This window comes from Dromaius novaehollandiae, chromosome 6, assembly GCF_036370855.1.
Source record: "Dromaius novaehollandiae isolate bDroNov1 chromosome 6, bDroNov1.hap1, whole genome shotgun sequence".
In the NCBI taxonomy this organism is placed as follows: Eukaryota; Metazoa; Chordata; class Aves; order Casuariiformes; family Dromaiidae; genus Dromaius; species Dromaius novaehollandiae.
In genome coordinates, this window is record NC_088103.1 from 16,056,860 (window position 1) to 16,079,454 (window position 22,595).

A 22,595-nucleotide genomic window follows, 5' to 3' on the forward strand; every position below is an offset into this window, starting at 1 on the left:
CCCTATGAAATCTACAGCCTAAATGTTCGTTTTCAAACTCATGCAAAGCTAACAACTGTAAAGATGTGTAAGTTGCCTGATTTACATCCCTAATAAGGACAGTATGTTAAATATATGACCAGTGTGAGCTTAATAAAGCTAGAAAAGTTCTCTAGAGCAAATCTGACCGTATCAGCCTAATATAGAGGACAAGCATTAGAAAAGGCTCTTCTTTTTTGCAGGAAAGCACTTCTTCATTAGCTTAGTTACAACAGTCCTGCCAGGAGCAGTGGTCTGCTGGATACTCAGCACAGGAATGTACGTACCTGGCCCGCAGAGCAAAGCAGATGCTGCGAGAGTCACGCCAGCACAGAAAAATGCTAGTCCATTTTCCAAACACTGATATCACCTCACTGCGTATAGAGATGTGACAATCTCGTGATACTTGACCACAAAGCCAGTCTCATGGTGGTCTGGTGGCATATTACCTACAAACACTTTTTGGCAATGAAATTGGCTCTCATGATTAAGAAGATTCATTTGAAACTGGGCATAAATAGTAGTATCATGGGCTGGGAAGAATGGAGAAGGGTTGAGGCCTATTTACAGCAAACTTTCTCTCCCTACTCTTCTCCTTTTTTTAATTGTTAAACTTACACAAACAGCTGTATTAGAGATTCAGAACCAAAAACATCTATGACTGCTTTCAGGGAAGTTGTAACCAAACTTAGCCAAGGAGACTTTATGTGGGAGAACCTTTTTACCTTTGGGCAACTACAATACATAACTGGGTACCATCCATCAGATTTTAAATTGAGAAGCACAGAAATTCACAGTTCAATTCTGTAGCTTGAAGGATAAGCAGGATTAGTAGAAACACTCTTTTTGATTTTATCAGGCCTGAGTCAAGCCTTAAGTATACTGTACAGAAAAGTGAGTGAGCTGTAGCTCAGGTTAAACTGTCCCAGCAAGCAAATTAACACAGACATAACCTAAAAGTAAAGCTCATCATATGGCTCTTAGCTTATTACTGTTTCGTGTTTTTGTTTATGGAGTGATATGTGATTTTCCTATATTAGAGTTTATCAGGGGATATAGTTATCTCCTACATCAATAATGGGAAACTTGATGATATTGGCACAGGTGCAATATGAAAGAAGGTCAGACTGTGAGGCTATTCGAGTGTAGAAGATGGGAAAATCATAAGTACTAATGAATACTCCATTATTTTATTAGCAGGGTAAGATTCCTTGTGCCTGAATTCCAGACCTTTATTCTAAAGTAGGAATGTTCTGGTATTTGTTGGTTTGTTTCTGAAAATCCTTTTAATACAAGTTATATTATATGAATTTATTTGTGTTTATTTCTCCCCACAAAGAATCTGCCAACTATCAATATTGTCCTCTAACTTCAGTATGACTAAGCTTCAACACATGCAAATATCCCCTAAAAATATAAACATGTTATATATTTACGTAAAAGAATTTCTGGCGGGGACTTCTGCTGAACATGCTTTACTCGCCAAGTAAAAAACAAAGCCATTATTCAGTTCCTTCACCATTCAGTCTTCATTGTGAATTCCACATGCGTACAGGAAGATGGTTCAGAAACAGACGCAAAGATCTGAGACCACATCAGTGCACAGCACAAGATCTGCCACGTAAAGTTTCATAAGGGACATTTCCTGAACAGGCTGTGGGACACCAGCAGACATCTTTCCAACTGTTACATGTTTTCCATTGCTGGGGGGGGGGGGGGAGGGAGTATTGAAAATCCACATCCTCCCATGCAGTGCTATGTTTGAAGGTTCACACATAAAGTGACTGTACATCTAATATAGCAGCACTTCCCACAAAAGCCCCAGTACTTTAAAAATTTATGACACATTCCCAAATATGCCCTTTGGATTGGTAAAATGGATTTTTTCAAAAGTTTTTCACATGCCTAAAGTTAATCACGCACATAAATATTTACACAACCCCTCAGAACACACAATCGAAGCAGGTAGGAGAGTTAGAGCAATACTAGAAGTTACTGAATTTTGTAAATATTTCTCCAGTTTAGTGTTTGCTGTTAACTCCATGCAACTGTATGTATCTCCTAAGTTAGGTATTTTTTAAAGCCAAGGTTTACTCTGATAGAAGAACCTGGGAGCAACCTGTATTGCTGTTAGGCTACTGTGATCTGATGTAGAAACCAGTAAGTACTTTTGTAAAACAAACCCTTACAAAGAGGAATAAGGATAGTTTTGCAACAATGCTCAAAAGCTGGAGTCAGAAGCCCAAGAGTCTATTTTTGGTTTTGATGCAGGTTTTCCATGTGACCTTCTACAAATCACTTAATCTCAGTATTTCCATCTGAAAAATAGGGGTACTATCCTCTTCACCATCATGGGTCTACTCTCAACTAGCTTTTGCAGTTTGTTCCAAGATTCACAGGTAGGAATACAACTTATTTTTTCTGTTGTTCATATTTTCTTCAATTACTGTTTAGTTATCAGTAAGTCTAAAATACACATTGTGAAACTACCACATATGAAAGTCAAGAGATGGTACTTAAGCGAATAAGGAATGCATAGTAATACCTTTTCTCAACACAAGTTATTCACAGAAATAGTTTACAAACATGCCCACCTTGCTGACTTCAGTTGTCATTTACATATTATACTTTGTAACAAGAGTCAAATGGAATAAAGAATTTTAATGGTAAAATGTAACTATTAAAAATATGTATTACCAAATTCTTTGACTGAAGAGTGATTTATAATAATGTATTCCCTTGAGGAAACTGTACAATTAAGAAGCAGTGGGTGAAACTTTGCTCTATTGTACCTAGCCAGATCTGTGAGGAGCAGAAATTAATTAATGGGAGGATTTTAAGAGAGGGATCCTTGAAAGAGGGCTGAGGCCAGCTACATGCTCACCTGATTTGCTGGAGATTTGCCAGGATCTAGCATGTTCTCTTTTTAAAGAGTTCCTGGAGTCATAGATGCTACGCAGAAACAACTCTGAACTGCGTTCGCTACATGGATTTTATCTGCAGTATTTCACCGACAGTGAGGAGGTGGAATCGAACTAACCAACCAAGGAACAAAGAGGAAAAGTACCATTTAGAGGGTACCAGGAAAAGGATGGAAAATAGAGGCGAGAAGGGAATGGAGGAGCACAGAAACTATAATGAAGGAAAGCAATGGACAAAAGGAGGACTGGAAGCCACAACATTTAGTGAACATGTTTTAAATGCTTTATCACAGGTAAGATTTGTCCTCTGAGACCAGAAACATCAAACTCAGATTGTAATATCATTTTTAGGGTTCTTTACTAATGTGGCAAAAATCATTAATTGGAGAAGGGAGGCATTGACCAACAATATCATCCAGGACACAAGGGTAACGTGAACAGGATCTGCCACTACCAATTCAACAAAATTTTAACAACTTTCCCCAGATGTTACCTACAATGAGACTCTGAAAAAAACTAGGTTTAGTTCAGCCTGCTGTGACCATCAGACACACAGTTGTTACTGCCCTGTCCAGATCTGGGTTATTCTTTTCAAGACAACTTCTAGCATCATGCACATCATTTTAAACTCAAATATCTCCATTCATTTCAAAGGATGTAAAGTAAGCCAACTCACCAAAGTTTGAATTCCAAGATAACAAGTATTAGGAATACAGTGAAGCTCAGTGAAGGAAGGAAGGAACGAACAAACGAGTAGACTATATTCTTAAAAAAATTAAGGCAGCATTTCCAGTGCCTGAAGCATGTGGTTATCATCACAGAGCTCTGGATTCCCTCGTGTATCTGCCCAGTGCTGAGCTGTAACTCTGAGGAAATCAGTTTCTCCATCAGATTTTTGGGGCAGTAATAATACACACTAGACCAGACATAGTTGTAAACACGTAACAGGAGAACAGCCCAAAGAATATGCTATACCTCATTGTTTGGGTAATACTTCTCCCCTTGTTTGCCTGTATTGGACATGCTATGCAAGTCCACTTGATAAAGAGGAAAGCACATACTTAAGGAAAATAGGTTTAAAAACAAACCAAGCAAAACTCTTTCTTTTTTTAACCAAAAAAGCTTCAGATCTGAGTAGCAGAGGTATATAGCAAATCCCTTAGAGTGTATTGATACGTCTCCTCTGAAGTGCTGGTTTACCAGATGCACTAGTTAAAATGTACCTCCTGCTGCTGCTCAAGGAAGTAAGAAGGGAGCAGCACTCCTGTGCTTACTCTGAAGTGCAGGGCTGAGGCTGTAGCATCAGGTAGCTCAGTGGTTGTTCATTTTCATTGTGTAGATTCCTCCTGAAAAGCATTCCTCATCTTAAGAAAAAAATTGCCAGTCTTTTCAGTCCTGGATCATTACGTTCAGTCAGATGAGAAATAGGTTTCATGTAGGTTTGACTGTAAAAATCTTTCCCTTAGAGCAGTACAGGGTCCATTTATTTCAACTGAAGGAATTAAAAAACATGAAATCTCCATGAAACATCCTGTGAAGCTTCATTTCAACAAATCACTACTATTTTAATTCTTGCTTTACACAGAAATGTCACTTTAGAGGATGGCCAAAAGCAAAGGAAGAAAAAGAAAACAGTTTAGGATACTCATTAGCACAAGCGACTGTAACTAAGCTAAGAAATTCTGAAATGTTATGAAATAAAATAGCCTTATATAGAGAATTCTCTTCCCTCTTTCCTGTTGGAGGCCATTATCAACAAAGGAACTTAGAGTTACCGTCTTTTATCAGATTTCTTCTTGCCCCTTTCACTGACTTAACCCTCCTTGATTTTTCTCATGTGTAAGAGTCAGATCATACCAATTTCCCAGGCATTGCTGTGGCTAAGGAGGCCACAGCATGAGTTAGAGAGAGCTGCATCTGCCTCCTGAAATGGAAAGAATCCCCTCACAGCTGAATCTGCTCCATTTTTGCTGGGTCAGAGCATAAAGGCAATTGCTTATTATACCAGGTCATGAACACAGCAATAGAGTGAGCTGCCTGAATACCAGCTTTTAAAAATAAAATTACTGCAAGAGTTTTCAAAATAACACAGCTGGCTGCCCAACATCACTGGAAGCCATTTCTGGGAAACTTATTTGGTTTTAGGCAAGACCAATGCACTTCTTTTGCCAACAGAAAGCCAGGGCCAAATGCCTTACCAGCATAGCCATACAGGTAAGAATGGCATTTAAGGACTGGCTTTAAGGACTTATTGCATGACACTTCAGCCATATTAGGAGAACCTGATGTAGACTGGATTTTAGAGAAATGCAGTTTCTCATCTGTTTTCTAAGGCGGATTCTCTGGACAGAAAGTCACTGCAGTTAAACCACTTCACAGGGATCTCAGATTAGCTCTAAATTTACTAGTCAAAAATATTAAAACAAAACAAAAATTCCATGGCAACAGAGTAACATCTCCTGTCAAGTACTCTGTGCTTTAGTGATCAGAGTTTCCTGTGTGTTCTATGTGTTGTCCTACGTGTCCTATGTGTTTCCTATGTTTTCGTAATAGTAGTATTACTTCCCCAGTGTTGGGCCCTTCAGGACTGGAAATAGAGATCTGAAAAAGGGTCCTGCTTGTCCAAGCAATATTCAGTGGAATCTAAAAATCCCAGCCTAAGCTTTTACCTTTGTGCTAATGCAGCAGTCCCAGGCATTATATATTCAGTTTAAATTAATGAAAACACACTCAAAACATCTGTTGATTTGACAAGTTAAGACAACATCATAATGTTTCTATTTCAACATGTGACCAACTTGCAGGCAACTGCCTTTCTCTGCTTCCTCCCCTCCAAGAGCTAGTGGCTTGGCCCTACCTAGGAAACATCAGTTCTAGCCGAATTATTTGACTTCAGTTATAATCTGGCTATTACTGTTTTACTTAATCTCAACTGGTAAGTTCTCACTGAAAGAAAAAAGCTCATCACAGAACACACATTTCGTTGGAACATTCATTCTGGGCCCTCTACAACTAATAGCCAAACTTCTACATGAAGGCCCTGAGGAACAAAATAAGATAAATGACATTCCTGTTGACTTGTCTGGGAGTTCTCTTCTTGTTGACTCTGGCATTCGTGTAAACATGTGGGAAGTGAATCAGGTTACTCATATAATATGATCCTGAATTAGTATCCCATTTGTCCTCCTCTAGGCCACTGAAAGTCAGTTGGAAAGCTTGGCTGAGCCTAACCGAAATTTTTGTTATTGAAAACGCCAATAAAGCTACATCTTAAATTCATGTTAAGTTTCTTTTACTTATTGTGATTGAACAGAGGCAGTTCAGAAAATCTTTCTGACATGGTGTGCCTTTCTTCCTCAGTCCTTCATTCTGCTTACTGTACAAGAACATTGCGCAAGTGCAAATTACATAGCCAATCTGTCAATTCCTATTTGCTCTTACATGATTTTTACATTTCACATCTGACCATCAAGGTATTACAGACCTTTCATCCTCTCAGCTGAGAAAAAAATCTTTCTGCACACTTTTCCAATTGGAAAAAAATATCACTTGGGAGAATCAAGCTAAGTCAGCTATTAAATCTCTCAGTTGCTTAGGTCTCAGAAACGTTTAGGCTTGAGAAAATGATCTAATTCTGTATAAAACTGGAGAGAGGTATAAACTACTCAGATTATCTCACTTTATCCACAGAATTTCTTTAAACTCGACAATTTAATGCGTAGACAGGGCTAAGCTGCAAAATTTGGGTACACATACTCAAAATGTGGTTTGCCCAAAAGCTGAAGGTTGATTTCTGAGCTAGGGTTTTGCTTTGGTTTAGTGGTGTGGCTAGGAAAGAGTGACTTGCTCAAAATCAAAGAGCATGTTAACATCTCAGTCAGGATTGACTGAGAGGTCTGTATCTGATCCACTGCTGTACAGTGCATCCCAAGCAACCTCTAAATCTGACTTTCCTTATGGAAACTGTTATGCCAGAGGCCACTTCAGATGATCATTGTGGGCTCTTCTAACCTGTGAATGACTAAAAAGTGAAAAATTTAAACTAAACCATAGCAGACATCAGTACTATCCATAAACAGATCATCTAACTAACACTACAGAGCCAGAGGTTAATGTTTTGGAAAATCATAAAGATATGGAAATAGACTACAACAGAAACTGGAACATTAACAGAGGGTGTTCTGGCAAGTTTCATAATTAACTAACCTTTGAACTGCCTTTCTTAGAAAAAAAAATGAATGGCATGTCACCATCATTTCAAGCCTTTCTGACTTAATTTAGTTTGATCTGCCTTATTATTTAAAAATCAGTATGCAGCACGTTCATTAGCGATCACATGAGACTGTGGCAGCTAGCACACTCTCTCACCCTGCCCTTTTAATCTAGCTATAAGCCTCCAGTGACTCTGCCAAAAGTATTTATTACAACACATCTCAGCTATCTGTAAATTGTGTGAGCAGCTCTGTATCGAACTGTTGGATAAGCCAAAGGGTTTATTACATTCAATGGCTGAAGTTCCTACAGCTGGAGATCATGAATCTATGTGGTAAAAGTGTGAAGTACAGGAGTTAAAAATTACTGTTAGTATAGCCATATGCCATGCTCATAGCTGGAAATTATGAGAAAATACAAGATAGCAGCTAAGAAGACTGGTAACATTGAGTCTGGAGACCAAAGTCACTCCAGTTCCACCGGGACCCACACCCACTGGAATGATGACATATTTAGACCGTTATCCGTAACTACTTCGAGTTCGCTTTCTCCCTTATTGCCGGCACAACAGAAAACAGTAAAAAGGGAACAGAAGATTGTCTGAATGGGAACTCAGAAGACTTTGGCTGAATCATTACTAAATGGCCAAGTCCTCACTAAAGCAGTTCTGTCACTGTATTCTGACGGATCAGTTTGGCTGCAGTCTCCTAACTAATACTGAGCAGCAAGTGCTTGGTTTTGCACATATTCTCTTGTATAGATTTATGTAGATGGCAGGACAAATTGCTAGCATAAATGTATTAGATGAAAACTGTTGCGAATACCTTTCGCTCTACTCCTGTTTCCCTTTTAACAGACATACTACTCAAAGTAACAGTTTACTCCAAGGTATTTGTTGAGGTGGTGGTGTTAAACAAATTTACTTTATGCTTGAAGAGCCAGGATAAACTCCCTGAGATGTTGAAAGGTGGGGCACTGGGATGCTACCCTACAAAAAAACCACATATCAGCAGCCATTCTCCAGTGACTGTCAAGATCATTTTAAAATCATTATCTTTGTCTGCAACTATCAAGTGCCCAAAGGATTATTTCCACGGCACTGTCAGAAAAGCTGCTTAGCCAGTTCACATTTTCTATTTACAGTTAGATGAATAACTCTCAGAAAAGCGTGGGTTATTCCACTCACCATTATCACACATTTACTGCTTCAGTGCAGTGAATGTATCAGTGACAGAGCAAAATATTTGTTAATTCTGGTTTGTTAAAGTCGGTGAGATGGGCAATCTTTCTTCATTGGATAATCTAGAGGTCATATATTTGTTTGTAAATATCTGTTTTAAAAGGCTCTGGTAATGTATCTTCTGATGCTCACACAATTTTTTTAGCGCTCAGGAAAAGTGGTCTTTAAGTCCTTATTTGCAAGAGCCAGCTGGCTCACAATTTTCTCAGCTAAGGTTACACTAGTCTTCAGAGGTCACAATTAAGATTGTTTCAATGAATCAATAGGCTCAGCTGAACAAATCATCAGATCAAGGCACCAGGTAATCAAACTGAACAAGACTGATACTCAGCTGACACCACGTTGTGGTAAGTATCAAAAATAAACAGTTCTGAGCTAGACAGGCATTGGGTACCTCTGTGACCTTGACAATTCAATTTACCTCACCGTCCAAGTTTATCTGTGAACGGGCATATCATTTACTCTTGGAGAGTCGTGAGGCTAAATCAGTAATGTTTTGCACGAAGTTTTTTAACGCTAGGATATATTACCTGTATTTATACTACAATTACTGATTTTTTTTAAAGGTTCCAAATTGTGACCTTTTTTCCATACTCAGAGGATTAGCAGTGCCTGCTTTAAGGAAGATGCAATGACAGATTAATCAGCCTTGAACTGTGATATGAGAGATCTAGAGAGAGAGAGAGTGAAATAGGTGGGAAGATATTCACAGTATCTTTCACTTCATACAGACAACATGTATTTACAACTGACTGTTTACAGCTGAACAGTGAGCTAGAATTGAGAGGCTCAATTTTACTGGGACAAACTGAATGAAAACAGACTAAGTTTAAACTTGCAGAGAATTGCTGCTCTCCTCCTGTCTAAAACTGGAGCACAAGATTTCTGGACGTTCTGTAGACAACACTGACATTTTGAGGCAGGACTGGCCCCAAGTATGAAAGCAGCAGTGCTTACGAGTCAAACTGTGCTGCTGGGGTTCATCTTGAATTACCCACTGCCATAACTCTGTTTTGACCCTGTACTAGGAATGTTATGCTAATAATGCAGCTCAGGGAAATGACAGGAACAGCTCAAGGAGGTTACCATATGGGCAGACTTCTTTTTATTTTTGTGTAAAACTCTAGAGTTGTAATTAAGAATGTGTTATTGAACTCTGTAACAGCTTAAGGTTTTGTTTGTTTTGTTTGCTTGTTTTTAGGTGGGCAGCATGTAGAGAACCGCTACTAAATGCGGTTTTGTCTCAGCATTGCTGCTGCTACTGCAGAGCCGCCACCGCCGAGGCGCATCGGGCAACGCCGCGCCGGTGCCCCCGGGAGCCGTCCGCGAGGTAAACAACCTCGTGCACCTGCACGGGGGAAAAAGGGCGCGAAAAGGGCAGAAGGCCGCCTCTAGGGGAACAGCACGTCTGGCACGAACCGCACGTACACATTTGCCATCTGCGCATGAGCAGGAGACCCCCAGATGCTCCCAGCCCGTTTCTGGAAGGTTCCGAGAGGGCGGACTGCGCACGACAGCTCATCTGCATGGGAAGTGAGGAAGCACCGCCCAGAGGGGGGCAAGAAGCTATAAAAAACTGCAGACTGTGTGACTGGGGGGGTTGTCTGCGACGACTGAAGATCTCGAGCGGAGGCAGCGGGACATCATCAGACTCGGAGTGGCGGTAGCCAGTTTCTTTTCTCCTTTTCCAACTTTCTCTGTCTTTTCCCCTTACCCTTGTTCCCCTCTCCCCTTCGCCTTTCCCCACCTTTTCTCCCCACTCCGTTGAAAATAAAGTTAAAAGGTTGCACGATATTTGACTGGTTTTAGGGTCTTAATCTCGTCCTTGGGATCGTAACGAAACCGTCCCGACACTGGATCGGGACACAGCATTAGGAAGTTTTCAAAACTGCTAAGGTAAAACTGCAAATGGCATTGATTAATCTCTGCCTTACAAGGATAAAACTAGTAAGGTAGAACCACTCTAACAAGATGATTCTCATCTGAGCTGCGCTTGCCTTGTTTCTCTAAGATTTGCTGTTTTGCAAAATAACATAATTTTGAAAATCTAAAATACTAGTTTTCTTTGGCAGCTTTCTTTGCCAATGCCAATAATTAAGCCGTAATCCCATGTGAATCAGACTTTTAATTGGACACATCTACAATACTCATTTCAGAGAAATTCCTTTCAGCCTTTTATCAGAAGGGAAGTGAAAATCCACAAGTTGTTTGTTAAATTGCTTATTCATCACTAATCAAAGGAAGAACAGACCACTGAATCCCATGCCCCCATAAATAGCCTGTGCAAAGGATAGTGAGAGTCAGAAGTGCTAAGCAATAAACACAACCACACAAAAAATAAAGCCCTTATTTTTTTCTAAAAATGGACTGAAACACTTATTGTTAAATCTGAGGGATTAATAGCTATGGAAACAAACAGGCTTCATTTACTGGAGCTGATACAGTTTGGGTAAATGACAGTGCAAATTTACCTCAGATTTGCAGTCTTCCAGAAGTGAGCATGTCTGTTTGAACAATCACATTAAAGTCACCATAAAGAAATAAGGCCTGCCCAGTACAAACCAAACAAAAGGTAACATTGTATTATTGCTGTAGTCACTGCAGAGGCTCTCAGAAAGCCACACATCACTTCATTTCTGTACTCGGAACCTTAACCCTGTCAGCTATGCAGGGCATGAGATCAGATGTGGAAAGCATTATCTGGGAGGAAACTGGTCCACACTTAGGGGTGCAGCGTATTTACTTTACATGCTAATTTTCATAACACTACCACTGGCGGGAGAGGAAACTCTCAGTAGCTGAGGAGGACAGTCCTGTCGGACAGTTGTCATTCTTTTAAATTTCCATCAGTGATGGTGGCACCATCAGTTTACAGTTACTGCAACTTAACTGCGTAGACAGCTTATCAAAACGCCTGGTAATGGTAATCAGCTATGAAATCTTATTGCAGAAATGTATTAGAAATGTGAAAGATTTTTTTAAAAAAAGAAAAACAATCCTACTGTGACTGATCTAAGGCTGAAGAGCTAATCCAACAGTTGGTGAGATCAGATTGTGGTGAAAAGATGGGACAAAAGACTGGGAGAAAGACTTGTGGAAAACCCTGAATTAACCCTTGGCAGAATTATCCAAACTTTCCAAGAAAGGTAAATGCCAAGGCTGGACTGAAACTAATGGGCCAAAGACAAATCACAGAGTCAGTCACAGAAAAAAAATGGACACATGAATCTACCACTAAGCTACTCTGCAGAAAGCAAGTAAGACTGTCAGCACAGGATGGCTTGGCCAGTGTAATCTCTGTCTTCAGCTTTCCGTACCAGATGATGATCCTGAAGCTGTTTCACAGAACTATTCCAAGGCCGTTACTTACCTCAGCAATAAGTTTTTGAAATCTTATTTAAGCAACTGGTGTGTGCTAGAAAGCTAATGCTATGGTATGCTTTTCATCCTTCCACATCAACTACCCCGTTATTTTATTTCCACAGTTTTAAACAAACAAACAAAATAGTTGCAAAGGTTTTGCTTTTATGATCCATGCTACAGCTAATCTGTTCTATTTGCCTGCTGCCTTATGTCTGACGGTCTTTTTGTACAAACTGCACTGCCTTGTAATAATTATTGATATCTTTAATGCTGCATGAAAAATAATGTATTCAGTCATTTCACAAGATGCAAAATGTTTCCTTTTTAGGGGATGTAACCTGACTTGTCAGCAGAATTTTATCATTACAACCACTGTTAAGCCACAGTCCAGGCGAATATGAACTTTGGCCAAATATAAATACATAAATATCTTAGATCATGATTTCCTGGCCTGGTCGATGCACCTTGTGTATTAGGCCAAAAGACACCACTTACTGTGCGTCATACAGTCAGTATTTAGCCATGTTACACACAGGGGATAAAGAGACTTTAGATGCCATAAGATGTGAAATACCAAATCCCAACTGCAGTTCTTTTAAGTAGACTAGAGCCATGCCGGGCACATATTTAAAATGGTTGTTTTGTATTTCAATGATGCCACTGTTGAATTTATTCCCCTCTACAACACATAAAGCACTTTAGCATACCTTCGTTTAAAAGGTATTGTAATTGCTGCCATTCGAGATCCAGCGCAAGGATGAGTAACGCTATCTGCACGTTTCTCGCATGCCTGCGAGCACTGACAGTTACGTGTCCGTGCAGCTCGGAAAATGCCTCCCGGAGGTTTCACGGCGCCTTCCAGCCGCACGGGCCTGTCCCTGGTGCTGAAGCAGCCCAGCGCTGCCGGGGCAGCAACCAGCAGCGGTTCCGCGCTGCAGCCTGCCGGCGTGACCCGAGCCGAGGGCTGGCACAGGCAGAACAGCCGCCCTCGGCCTCCAGGCCTCCCTCTGCGAGGTGCGAGCGCGGACGCCATTTCCAGCCCGGGGCTTTCATCGCACAGCCGGGCTGCTGCGGCCTATTGTTGCTCCTGTGCAAATCCGCCACCACAGGGGTTCAAATGGTCCAGGGCCTTCAACGGCAGGAGCAGCGTTCCCCCCACCAACCACCTCATAAACAGCAGCTCAGCCATCATACTGAGCAAACTGCTGCCTTTCTGAGAAATGCTTTTTGGTTACTCAAGAGCAAATGATTTAAAGGTTCACCCAGCGCTGCTGAAGGGAGGACGCTCGCAGCGGTGGCATTCCCGACACAGACCGGCAGGCACACGAAGTTATCCGAAGGCAAAATACACAACAAGGGAAGGCACAAAAACACCCCCCAAGGTTCAGATGGCAAATAACTTGTTCAGTTTGCATTTTTTCCGAAAACTGTCTTGTACCTTATGCCATCAAGCGGCTTAACAGGGAGAAGTGGTGAGAGGGTGGGTGCCTCACTCGCTCACGTTTCCCCACACATCTTCTTAAGCACGTGTGCACTTTGGTAACGTGCTCTTATTTTTCCTATTCTGTCAACACAGTATTTTTAAAGCTCTTTACACATACATAATGCATAGCTTTGTGCGTGTGTGTGTGTATATATATCTACACATAAAGTTATACTTATAACCTCTTACACCTGGAAAACTTGAAGCTCTTAAGAGCCATGAATAAGACTGGTGGATCACAGAAAAAAAACATACATGACTACCTCCTTCCAGCACGGGAAACAGACAGTTTCACACCGCTTCCTGCAGCGAGCAGAAGGAGACGCCAGGGCCGCGGGCTCCCAATCAGCGACGCACTAAAGCACAGGCTTAAGCGCCTTTGCTGGGCTTGGCCCAAACTCAGACTCCGTGCCACCCTCACTGCTCTTCTTCCCCGGCGAGGAGCCGAGCGCGACTTTCGGCGGTCGCCCAGGCGGAGCCCCGCCGCCGGCAACACTGCCGCCTCCCGCGGCGCTCTCCAGAAGGTTCTGGGAGGCCCCGCCCCCAGCCCCGCCCCGCGCCCGGGCACCTGCCGCCCGCCGGCCCGCGCGGCCCGCGGGAGCTACAAAAAGAAGCAGAAGCAAAACCCGCCTGGATGCACCAGCGCCTTTCTGGAAACGACGGGGCGCCCGCGCGGGCTAACGGCTAGCGGCCCCTCGCGACCCGGCCGCGCTCGCGCTCCCCCGCGGCGCCCCGCGGGGGCGCTGTCGCTTTAAGGCTCCACCTCAGCCCGGAGCGGGCGGTGGCGCCGCGGGGGGCGGGGCCCGGAGCCGAGCCGAGGTAGCGCCGGGCGGGCGGGCGGGCGGCGCGGGGTGGTGCGGCTCCCCCGCTCGCTACGCGCTGCTGCCGGCGCGGCCTCGGCGGGTCGCCGGCGCGGCCGGACGGTAAAGGCGGGGGCCGGCGGGCTCCGCGCGGCGCGGCGGCGGCTGGCGCGGGGGGGTTGCGCCGCGGGGCACCGCGGGCGGCCGTGCCCGGCGGCGGAGCGGCTGAAGCGCCTCCTGCCGCGGCCGAAACCGCGTGGAGGAGAGAGGCCTCGAGCCCCGGGACGGGGGGAAGGCGCAGCTCTGCCAGCCGAGGCAGCCGTGGCCAAAGCACGGCTTGCAAGTGAGGGCTGTGGATGGGGAGCCACATGCTGCCTCTAAAGGCCTCCGCGGGGAGGGAAAGGCTCTGCCCGGTGGAAAGCGCTTGCTGCAGAGGTAGAGGCGGTGGGTGAGTCGTGTGGCTGAGACCCCGCTTTGGGGGACGGTGCAGCTTCACCCGAGGCTGTGCTTGCGGACGTGGTCCTCTCCTTGGGAGCGCCCTGCCGCCTCGCTGGGCCGTTGCGGCCCGCGCGGCGGGGATGGGGCTGGCGGCGAGGGCCGTGCGCGGCGTTCCTCGAGCAGTGCCGGCTCTCGGGGGCGAAGCCATGCGAGGCCTGGCCCCGGGGAGCCCGGGAAGAGCTGCACTGGGCTCCTCAGCCGCGGTTCCTCTAGGCTTTTGGTTGGCTCATTGGTGGGTTTTTTTCCTCTCAGTCACAAAACCATCAGTTAGGATCGTAGACAGTAAGGCGCAGAGTAAAGCAGTCGCGGGGTTGCTATAAGCTTTCCTGGTTTTAGGCTAGAGTTGGGAAAGCATAAAGACAAAAATAGCAAAGCATTTGCAGCCTTCTGTTTCTGCTTCAAACACAGCCGCCTGCATTAGAAACTGAGCCCTGCGTTTTAATCCAGTGCCTGCTGTTGACTCATTTGGTGACCTAAAGCTGATAACCTAACTGCTATGGCTAGCCTATGTAAAAAAGAGATGACAGTGTTTACCTAAATAACAGGTGTTTTGGGTTCTCAGTCTTTATATATATGTGTACACACACATGTATATAACCTCTCGGTAAGGTAGGTGCCACAACAGTGTTAAGTGCTACGTGCCATGGTGGAGCTCTTTAAAAACAATAGCTGAGACCTTAGTAAGGTGAGAACTCAGTCACGTACACTTAAGTCGTCTTGTGATACAGGGAGGAGGAAGTCTTTGTGAATAGTCTGGGCAGCTGTGACCCCCTCTTCACCTCCCTCAGTAGCCTGCCTTGCCACGGGTATGGCTTGCAGTGTAGCGTAGTTACCAAAGTCTTTGAGTCTTTTAAAGATGTAAGCTAGCTACACTATAGTGTACCTGTCTCTCACAATAATAAAAGGAGGATTGTGGCAGTAAAAAATGCCAGTTAGCAGGAAAAAAGTCTAAAATGTGAATGTTCTGTAATGGTGAAAGTAGTAATGGTGAAGGATCTAGAGGTGAGAGTAAACGATAAACTTGACGTGAGTCTGTAAGGTGATATCATCATCAGCGAACAGCCAAACAGAAAACTGAGCTGCATTTCTGAAGACATTGTATTACGGGGGTGAGGGGGTATAATAGTCCATCACTGTATTGCTCTAACATATCTCTTCAGGAATCCTATTTCTGTTGGGACCCTCAAACTGCATTAATAGAAAGATACTAACAAAGCAGAACTTGGTGAAGCCAAAGGTGATAGAAAATCTAATTCCTACGGAAAGGACAACTTGACAAAGAGACATCTAAGAGGAATTCAGGAATACAAAGCTCTGTAAGAATTGCAGGGTGTCAGTTAAATGAGTGAAACAGCATGTATGAGGAAGTACAAGTAGGATTACCTGAATTTAGGCCAGAGCTCAGCCATGAAGGAAAGGAGGTGGCATTGAGCTCTGTTGCCCTGTAGAACAGTCGTCTTGTGGAAGCAATATTAAAATTCTGCTGGGAAAAAAATCTTTGCTCTCGGTAGTTATTTTTATATGCAGTCCGACATTGGCAAGGATATGAATTTTGAGCTAAAAGGCTTTTCCTTCTCCAATGGCTTTGATTCAAATTCTTCAGTACTGATTAGCCCATATATAGTAAATACATGCTATTCTGTCCTGTGGATGGCTATGAAGGCCAGTCCCCAAATATAGCTATTGTACCCCTGCTACTCCATGTGGAACACAATGTTGAGTTAACCCAAAATTTTGGAATAGTCTAGGACTGCATATTGCAGCCATCTGGTTCAAAGCTTGGTTTTGTTTTCTTCATTTGTGTGTGTGTATATGGGGTAGCTTTTTTACACATACTCCCAAGGTATCCCCCTTGCCTTTCTGCTCTCCTGAAAGAGTGCAAATAATCTTAGTGGGTGCTGTGTAGGAATACATGTGACAAAACAGACCTTTTTATTCCAAAACTGAGTGCTACCTTTTTGTACTGCTGCTCCTCAGGGAGTAGCAGGGAGGCAGTAGTGAGGGAGACTGAGACAGAATGCTAGTGTTTTTATCCTTTTTTTTTTTAAAGGGATTTATGTCCAATTTATTGAAGAGATTTTTATCGAAAAGAAATAATAGTTTATTCCTCTAAAGGTTATGTCCTTTGCCTAAAGGGAAACATAAAAAGTTATGGAAACCATGACTTTGCAGAGGTGTGCCAGACACATGGCCTATTGCAGATCAGAAGCCAAATAAACTCTCAAGCAATCTACTTCTGAAATGCTCAGTGTTACAGACGATGCAGCTTTGGTACTGCAGTAAAAGTAACAGGCTCTCCTGGAAGCACGTTTAGCACTGCAGCTACAGCATAGCTGATGAGCGACGTGGCCAGCCTAACGAAGTGGCGGCAACTCGAACAATTGGAATTTCCAGGGCTCGTGTCCTCCGTCTTAATTTAGCGTTGACTCTAGTGGCTTTTATTTCATTCACTTAATGGCTGTGCACTCCCAAGCATGCCGTTGTAGCTTTCCTGAAGCTGTTTCACTACGATACAACAGCACGGTCTCCTAGCATATGTGAATTGTTTCCTCTGGCGTAGCGTGTCTGACGCAGCTGCGGAAGCGCGGCTCTGCTGTGGCTCCAGGCCACTCGCTGGAGGTGGCAGCGCTCTCCTCTGCCCGCGGAGCCTGCTGCGCTTGGGGCGCGTCGTGCCCGGGGTCCGTCCAGCTTCCTCACAACTGTTCCCATCATTCAGCCGGGGACACGTCGGGGGGACCTTTGGAGCTCTGGAGAATCCTTATTTTGATATCTGGAGAGAAAATGTCACCCTACTCCTGGAATTTTTTTTTCTTTAAATGTCACTTCTTAGGCCACTGACCTCTTCTGACTCAGCATAGCTTCTGTCTGAAGGGAGGGAACCACGAGTACATGGCTGATTTTGACTAAGCTGGAGAACGTAGGGAGAAGCCACCCCAAGAGAAACTAAATGCTGTTATTTGAGCAAACAGATAAACAAGAAAAGATTTTTGGAACAGTGTTTTATTATGCTAAGAAGCATAAAGCAACTAAAACCTAATTTAAACATCACTAACTTCTGGAAACAAGGGGATTATATGTAAACACCCAGTTTACTTCATCCCTGGCTTTCCCAGAAGGTTTTGGTGGGCTTTGTGGTGGTAGCTATGATGGCACTGTACCTGCTGCACCAATCCAGTTCCCTCTGCTTGCTCTGGAGATTTGACACAGGCTTTTTAAAGAGCACCTGTGTGTCTCGCTGATCTGTACCTTTGGAAACAGGGCAGGTTTTCTGGGGGGATCTTGCATCACCAGCGCTCTGTTGGAAGAGTCCGCAGAAGGCAAGCGGGACCTGTGCTATGAGTACCCCACACTTTAATGACTTGAATGGAGGGAGCATTATTTAATGTTTATGGCAAACGGAGCTGCGACTGCAGCGTGAGCTTCTGTACTGTTTAGAGTTCTCCGTTATTAGGCACAGCGCTTGCTTGGAAGAGGATAAGTGGGAAATGAATCATCACAGGAGAGATGTGAAATAGTGTGAAGGCAAAAGGGAAACAAGCGCAGGAGGGAATGGGCTTGAAAGGCCTAGAAAATGAGAGTTCTGGTAGTGATAACATGGGCACGCGTAAGAGCTGTAGGTGTTAGGTCATCTTGTGTTGAAGGAGAGCGTTGGCTAGGACGCTGGTATTCTCTGCGCTCTTTTAAAAAAAGTGTCAAGCTGTGCCAAACTTCCATGTGGATACAGACAGAAACCACAGGAGTAGGAACAAGTGAGCTCAGTTTAACATTTCATACGAATGAATAATGCCCCAAATGAGACTACCACTGTCGTTTCATATCACACCCTCCAGCCTGAAGGGTCTCGGGGACACGTTCAGACATCACGAACAGATAGATAAACAAATGCCGTGTTACACATGTGAAAGTAAGACAGAAGCATGTAGTCTGATTAAACAGCATCTCTGTTTCTTAACGCTTAGCTCTGTTCAGCTCACGCTCTGTGCAGTTTTATTCTGTTACAGGTGTTTCTTTTTTATTATTTTATTTTTTTATTGCATGAAGATTTAGACATAGGAAGGTAACCCACATGGACCTGGCAGTTCATAAAAATGTAACCTCTCTTCCAATTCTTTTTTTCTGTGATTCTGTCTCTACTAGTGAATCAATAACTTGCCCTGTTCCTCTCACTCATTTTTTTTCTCATTCTGTGCTCCTGAACCTTTGAAACGGAGCTGAGACAGTGCAATAGAAAACTTCAGTGAATTCCAGGAAGACAAAAGGAATCGTGCAGTGGGAATTTACCTTCAATCTTTTGTGTGTGCAGGTGCCCTTTAAAAAAAAAAAAAAATCCAGTATTAGATTTAGGAAGAGGCCCACTAAATAAACTGGGCAGGCCTGAAGGCTCTTCAAAGTGCAGCACCTTAGTTTGGTGTCTCCTCTAAGTCATCCCCAAACCTCACTGATTATGGCCTCCTATAGAGATAGCTTACAAATACTGTTAATTTAGATGCATTGTGGAGATATTTGCGAGACAGCAGGAATCTGTTTTCCTTTCAAGCTCTATTTTGCCATTTACTTTGCTTTTGGGTTGGACCAGTTCCACTGTCTGAGTGCAAGTTTCATTCCAATCCGTGTGAGCAGCTACAGTTTAATTTGGGCCTCTCCTTAAAAAATACAGTTAGGTGATTTAGTCTAGTGCCTATGCAGAACATGATTATTGCCTTGTATAAATGGCTCTTCTGCTGCCATAAGTACTAAACAAAAGCGTTTATTGCCTCATGATTTTGAAAAATTATCGACTGTCTCCTTAGGTAAAAACTGGGACCCTATTAGTGTTTGCTCTCTGCAGTTTCACCATCAGTTTCTCCATGACATTTAAGACGCATGCCTGTGCACCTTAAGATTTAAGGTGCATGGGTAGACAGGACTTTATGTCCATGTTCAAACTGAGCCACTGGACTCTAGGGCGTGATGTGGTTTTCATCCTCTTTTTGCTAATCAGAGGGGAGCCTATGCTTGTTTTACACCTTAACATAAGGGGAATTATTTCATGTCACATGAGCGTAAAAGCAGGGGTGCTACAGAGAAACAGTGGAGTGGTTCTGGAGGTCCTGCACGTTTTAATGACTTGAAAGGAGGGAGCATTATTTAATGTTTATAGCTTTATTGTGAGAGCAGAAGCTGTTTATATTCATAGCTTTGCCACCACCACCCCCCACCGCCCTGTTCTCCGTATTTTAGTTATTCCCAATCTAAGGCAGAACTGCTATTCAGCATTACCAAACTTGGGCTGTGAAGTTTTATGGATCATCTAATACAAATGTAATAGAAACTATCAAATATCTCAGGAATAAATTAGGGAAACAATTAGCTAGCAATTTGTCAGCCTTCTGCTTAACTGTCGTGCCTTTAAGAGACTCTCATCAAAATAATATCTGACAGGTATGTGATGTAACTAAGCTTTTGTCACAGAAATCACATGCTACCTAGAAATAACTTGTAATACCTCTAGCTGTATTCCAAGAGAAAAAAAAATAATTTTCCCTTGAGAAAGTAAAGGTAACAAAGAGCCAGAAGTGTATGAAGTTTTTTGTGATGGTAAATGCATGTAGTACAGACTTTTCAGTTTAAGACCAATGCAAAGCAAGCTAAACACTCATTGTTTTTTTTTTTTTTTTTTTTTTGCCACTCCTGTAATGTATGGAAAGATCTACATAGAAAGCACTTATTTGTAGTACATTTTATATCACTGTGTAATAAATATATATTCTGAAGCGTAAGTTACAAGTGGCTTTGTAGTTGTTAACAGGTTAGTAATAAGATTTGAATGCTTGGGATTTTAACATGAGATTTCTTTTCTTTTCCCACCAAAATGTATTTTGCCCTTAAAGTAAGTGAGCATGAAGAGGGGCTTGGGAAGCCTAGAAAGATCTGTCCCCCTCCCTGGGGGCTATATTAGACCTCTGAGTCATGAAGTCTTTGCATAGTAGGTGTCTGGTTACAAACCTTTTATGGGCCCTACTCAGCTGGGATATCAGCATCTGCATTATAGCTCCCATCTATTCTTAGGTGGTATCCCAGCACGACTGAACAGGCAAGGCAGGAAGAGAATATACTTTCCTTGTAGAAAGCCTTTCCCTCTTCTCGTTCCATTTTTTCTTTTTTTTTTTTTTCTCACACTTTCTCTGTCTACCCCATCCTTCTGTTCTGCAGTGCCTTGTCGTCGGCTGGTGAAAGAGGTACAAAATGGCTTACAGCGTGACTCTGAATGGACCTGGACCATGGGGTTTCCGACTGCAAGGCGGGAAGGACTTCAACATGCCCTTGACCATCTCCAGAGTAAGTGAACAGAAAGCTTCGTCGAGCTAATGTAGATTGTAAAATAGCGGTAAACTAACTGTACGTACACTCTGATTTGGTCAAGTAAAATGGAGGATCTCTGCAGCTAGGTCTGAATAAAAAGAATATAGTGCCGACTTTAAAAATACCAGTTCAAGGCACAACCTGTCATTGATCGTGCCACAGGAGAACATTTTTGGTTGGATTGTGTGTTTTTAAGAGTGATGATACTGTCTCTCTTAAATGAGCTTCCATTTCTGTTTTGTATAGTGTTGTATCTTTTCTGCTGACAAGGGCCTCTCTGGTGCTGTCTATACAGACCTTTGGGAGAAGGGAATAGAAGAACTATGAATAGCAATATAAAATTACATTTCCAGAAAATAAGTATGTAACAGCTTCTAAATGTGAGAAGTTTGTATGTTCATACAGGACAAAGACAAGGATATATTTCCCCCTTTTTTGGGTCAGGGAGGTGTGATAACTGGGTGAAAATTAGACATGTCAAGCAGAAGACTCAATAGTGCTGAAAATACTGTCCTAAATTATGCAGAAGGCTTCCATTTGTAGCTGATGAGCAGTGTTTGATTTAATAATTAATTACCCAGTGCATCTGTTGATTATAGTCCTTTTTCATAGCCATCTTTTTTTTTTCCCCCTCTGTAACAGCAATATCTTAAGGCGTTTCGGTGGAGTGCTGTTATTACCTGAATTATTTTGTTCGTTAAAAGCTTTTAGCGCTGAATGAGCCTCAAAGCAAAAGTTTGCCGTCCTTGCCTTGCTCTTACAAGACTAGATAGCTCTGTGTAACTTCTGATATGGAAACTGCTTTCCAGTACCCCACAGCAGCTCCTGCCTCCTCTTTTTTGGCAGTTTCAGCTTTATTTCAGAACGTTCAGATCTTTGAGATGTCCTGGTTGTTCCACAAATCACCTGCACAAGGCTTATCAGTTTGCAGAGCAGTGATGAGAGAGGTTACTTACATAACAGTCCTTAAAAGGAATACCAGAATGATTTAATCAGATAAACAAATAGGTTGCAACCAAAAAGTCTGCTGCACTACAAAAAAAAAACTATTTTGAAAACAACTTCTTAATGAAAAAATACAGTTGGTTAAATTATGGATGCCAAATTGATATCCTTGCAACAGTCATGAATCAGAAACATTGACCAGCTTCTGAAATCTTAACTGTCCTATTTCATATTCAAACTGTAAAGCTCTGCCTTACTTGCTCTCCCTTCTTCTTACATACAATATTTCTTTTTCCCTAGGGAGCTGTATTTTTGTTAATGGTCCTATGATGATGAGAGGACCTTTTCATAATCCCTCTTGCAGAAGAGGTCTTTGTGCCATAGAAATGGCACAGAAGGATGTACTGTCAGTGTTATACATAATGACTGCTCACAAAAATTGACTTTCATAAGCTTATACTAATTTCAGCATGGTAAATAGTTATGGTATTTTGTTCCTTATCCCACCGAAGGTAAGGATGGAGAGATGCCAACATATTTCTGTAGGCATACTTGTGACATTTTAGCACTCTGCTCTGTGAAGTGTTGAGTTTTTAAAAGTAATTCAGTCATGCCTAGAGGCTACCTGTCAAGGACTGTGACTGTGACACTTGCACTGTATATGACACAATTAAAATGAAAAGCCAGTTGTTTCCCAAAGAACCCATAGTTTTAGGTCGTGATCTCATAAGGGAGGCTCACTCTGCCCAAAGGTTGTGTGATTCTCCTGGGGC

The 22,595-nt window shown here is 42.8% G+C and overlaps 1 protein-coding gene across 3 annotated transcripts in view; it reads left to right on the forward strand.

The window, feature by feature from the left end:
* The first annotated feature begins 14,040 nt into the window (after window positions 1-14,040).
* Window positions 14,041-22,595, forward strand: part of LDB3 (LIM domain binding 3) — a 128,666-nt gene continuing 120,111 nt past the window's right edge. For 2 of the 3 annotated variants that reach the window (XM_064513745.1, XM_064513746.1), the window contains exons 1-2: window positions 14,044-14,160; window positions 20,728-20,853. In XM_064513745.1, the coding sequence (XP_064369815.1) occupies window positions 20,761-20,853 (93 nt within the window). In that variant the 5' untranslated portion in view covers window positions 14,044-14,160; window positions 20,728-20,760. Of the gene's footprint in view, window positions 14,161-20,727; window positions 20,854-22,595 lie in introns of all 3 variants that reach the window. The other variant, XM_064513747.1, reaches the window with a different exon arrangement.